Genomic DNA, 3,083 nt, shown 5'->3' with positions numbered 1-3,083 from the left:
ATGGAGCCTGCACAAGAGCCAAAGGAGCTGGGACCTCAGACAGAAACAATTGCCGACACAACTCTTGAGGTTGGAGAGAGACTCTTTCAGGTCAGCCGTAGGGTGCTTTCAGAACACAGTCGTTATTTTGAAGCCATGTTTTTTGGGGGTGCAAGAGAGAGCTCTGAACACCACATCGTGATCAGAGGCATCGATGCCGCAGCTTTTCAGGCACTACTCGAGTTCACCCGCACAGCCCAAGTGCTTATAGGTCAAGAAAATGTGACCAGCTTACTAGAAACAGCTGATTTTTTTCAGTTTGACAGGGTGAAAATGTTGTGTGAAAAATTTCTGGAGAGAGAGCTGCATGTTTCCAACTGTCTGGGCTTGATGACCTACTCACAGCAATTTGCCTTTAGAGAGCTGTATGTGTCTGCTCTGAATGTGGCTCTTAGTCACTGGGGGGATGTGATGTGCCAGGAAGAATTTAAGGCACTGCCCAAAGAAATGCTGATGCAGCTCCTGAAAAGTGATGACCTCTTCGTTTCACGAGAAGATGTGGTTTTTGACAGTATTATGAGGTGGATAATGGAGGACCCAGCAACAAGAGAGGAAGACTTTCTGGATTTGGTGGGTGAAGTCAGGGTCACTTTTCTGAGTTTGTCCTTCCTGGATATCTTGGTGAAACGCAGCAAGCACCCTGGAGACACAGATACCTTTTCCAGGCTAATAAAGAAGTTAGACAGCTGTCCTCCACACAGCTGGCAAAATTTGGAACTGTGTCCTAATGCTGGCCGGAGCTATGACACCTTGTATGTCCTGGGAGGAAAGCATGACAAGGAACAGCAAGAATTATTTCTCTTTCAACCTAAAACAGGGACCTGGCTGGCTTGTTCTCCGCTGCAGCGCAAGAACCTCACCCAGTATGCACTGGCAGCAGTAGGTAACTTAGAGTGGGACTGAGCAAATGCAAACAGAAATTGAGACCTAGACACCCAGATGAAGGGAGTCCAGCTGCACCTCCTAATAAAATGTGCTGTTCAGTGTTGCTAAAAACCTCATTTATATTTGTATTCACATTAGTTCAAAGAATGAATTTGTTTTTCTTAGTGCTGAGAGAATGGTAGACATGGCTGAGTATTTCTTTTAATGTAGCAGGAACTATCAAACTTCTTGCCTCGCCTTTATTTCAGCCAGGTCTAAGGACTTCACTTGAAGCAGCCTGGGTTTTTGGCCTTCTCTTTCATGGTGGTTTTGACAGATGGTAACTGCTGACATAGAGTTGCTGTTACATTAAACTTACCCATGGATGTTGCAAGATCTTCATTCTTGGAGACTTTCAAGACAGCTCACTACCATGGCTTGCCTTGTTTAGTGCTGGTGATAGTCCCATTTCAAGTGGGAGTTTGAACATGAGAGGTTCTTTCCAACTAATGTTTCCATCATTCTGGTCAAGAGTGGGAGCAGACGAGGAAGCACTTACTGTGCCCTGTAGGCCTAACATACCTGTGCAGATGAGGAATCAAATACTGCAAATTGATAGAAAGAGCAGTAATTTTCTCTGCTCATCTTGGACCTCATTGGTACAACCCAGGGAGAAATGAGAACCCTAGTTCTCGGGAGCCATTTCCAGCCTTTATGTAACTGATGCTTTTCTCTGCTGTCTTTCCAGGTAGCTTCCTTTTTGTGACAGGAGGATATTTTCGAGATGAATTTGTGTGGTATAGTGTGGATTGGGTGCTTATCTACAGCTGCTTAGACAATAGGTGGCTGGAAGGACCTGCCATGAAGAAGTCCCGCAATAGCCACTGCGCAGTAGGAGCAGGGCTCTACCTCTATGTACTTGGAGGGAGCACAGATGAAGGGATAATCCCAGCAGTGGAGCGCATGGCTTTGGTGGAGTCGGAGTGGGAAAGCATGAGTCCTATGGCCCAACCTGTGGAGAGAGGAGATGCCGTCAGTGTGGGAACCAGGATCTATGTGGTCTGTGGCCTGGATGAACACGGGCATGTGTATGATGGAGTGCAAAGGCTGAACACAGAGACAGACAGCTGGGATGTCATCTCATTCTCCCCACTTCCAAGGTAAGAAATCTTCTGGGAGCTGGCAGGAGAAGAAAGGTTCTAGTGTTGGTCCTGCCCTAAAAAGAGGTTGGACTGGAGAAATCAGAACTTTGTTGATTCTTCTGTTTAAATTTGACTATTGATATAAGGACCAAGGTCATACTGAATATTTCAGGGGACAGATCTTTCTACGCATTCTGATCAAGGGTTTCTTCCCTGCCAGGTATGACCTCTGCATCACATCCCTGAATGGTGCTCTCTACACAATTGGAGGAGGAGCCTTTCGATTTGATGTGGAGACAGATGAATGGACTCAGGTGGATGAGGAATGTTTGACCCAGAAGTTCTTCATGGGATGTAGCACTGTGAATGGACGAATTTACCTCCTTGGACAGAGGAAGGGGAACAGTGCCCTCCCAGTGGTTGTCCTCTTTGATCCCTATGTTAACATCTGCCAGGTCATAGACAACAAACTCCCTTGCCCCCTTCCTATTCATGGGTGTGTCTCCGTGCGGAGATTCGATATGTGGGCCTGAGTGATGCCAGATCCAGCATCACCAAGAAGAAAGCCATATGCTTTACAGCCAATGTGAGTCAGATTGCATAAAATTTGGTTGGTGAAATTTTTTAATATTGAAACGATGTCTGTTCCTTTGTAATGCCATCTTTTTATTTTCTACCTGGCAAATTAACTTGAAGCAAAAGCCAGTGAAACCTTTGTGTCTACACCAGAGTTGCACATCATGATTTGAAACTGGTCAGTGTCATTCTGGTACATGAACTCCTCAAGGCTGATGCTAAATAAAGGGCTGCTCTGACCTTTAACCTCTGTGTTAACTCTTTGTTCTTTGACCAGCTGGGTGAGGAAGGAGACTCATTGCATCAGTGTTAGAAAATATTGTAGGAGTAAAATGTGTGTCAAGGTGTAGGACAGAGCAAAAAAAGCCAAACCAGGCAACCACTGCCATGCCCAGTGCCAGCATCATTTTAGCCTGAAAGAAGCATATTTTTCAGGTTATGTCATTATGGATAAAACTACCT

General features: G+C 45.4%; 1 protein-coding gene across 1 annotated transcript; it reads left to right on the top strand.

The window, feature by feature from the left end:
* Window positions 1–2,578, top strand: LOC104397309 (kelch-like protein 23). Its single transcript, XM_010007261.1, has 3 exons — window positions 1–922; window positions 1,652–2,063; window positions 2,266–2,578. The coding sequence occupies exons 1-3, from the start codon at window positions 1–3 to the stop codon at window positions 2,576–2,578; spliced, it is 1,647 nt and encodes a 548-aa protein (XP_010005563.1).
* Window positions 2,579–3,083: the final 505 nt, after the last annotated feature.

The sequence above is a fragment of the Chaetura pelagica genome, unplaced genomic scaffold, assembly GCF_000747805.2.
Source record: "Chaetura pelagica isolate M959 unplaced genomic scaffold, ChaPel_1.0 scaffold441, whole genome shotgun sequence".
NCBI classification, from domain to species: Eukaryota; Metazoa; Chordata; class Aves; order Apodiformes; family Apodidae; genus Chaetura; species Chaetura pelagica.
Note: the sequence above shows the minus strand (reverse complement) of the source record. Positions and strands in the feature narration are given on the sequence as shown.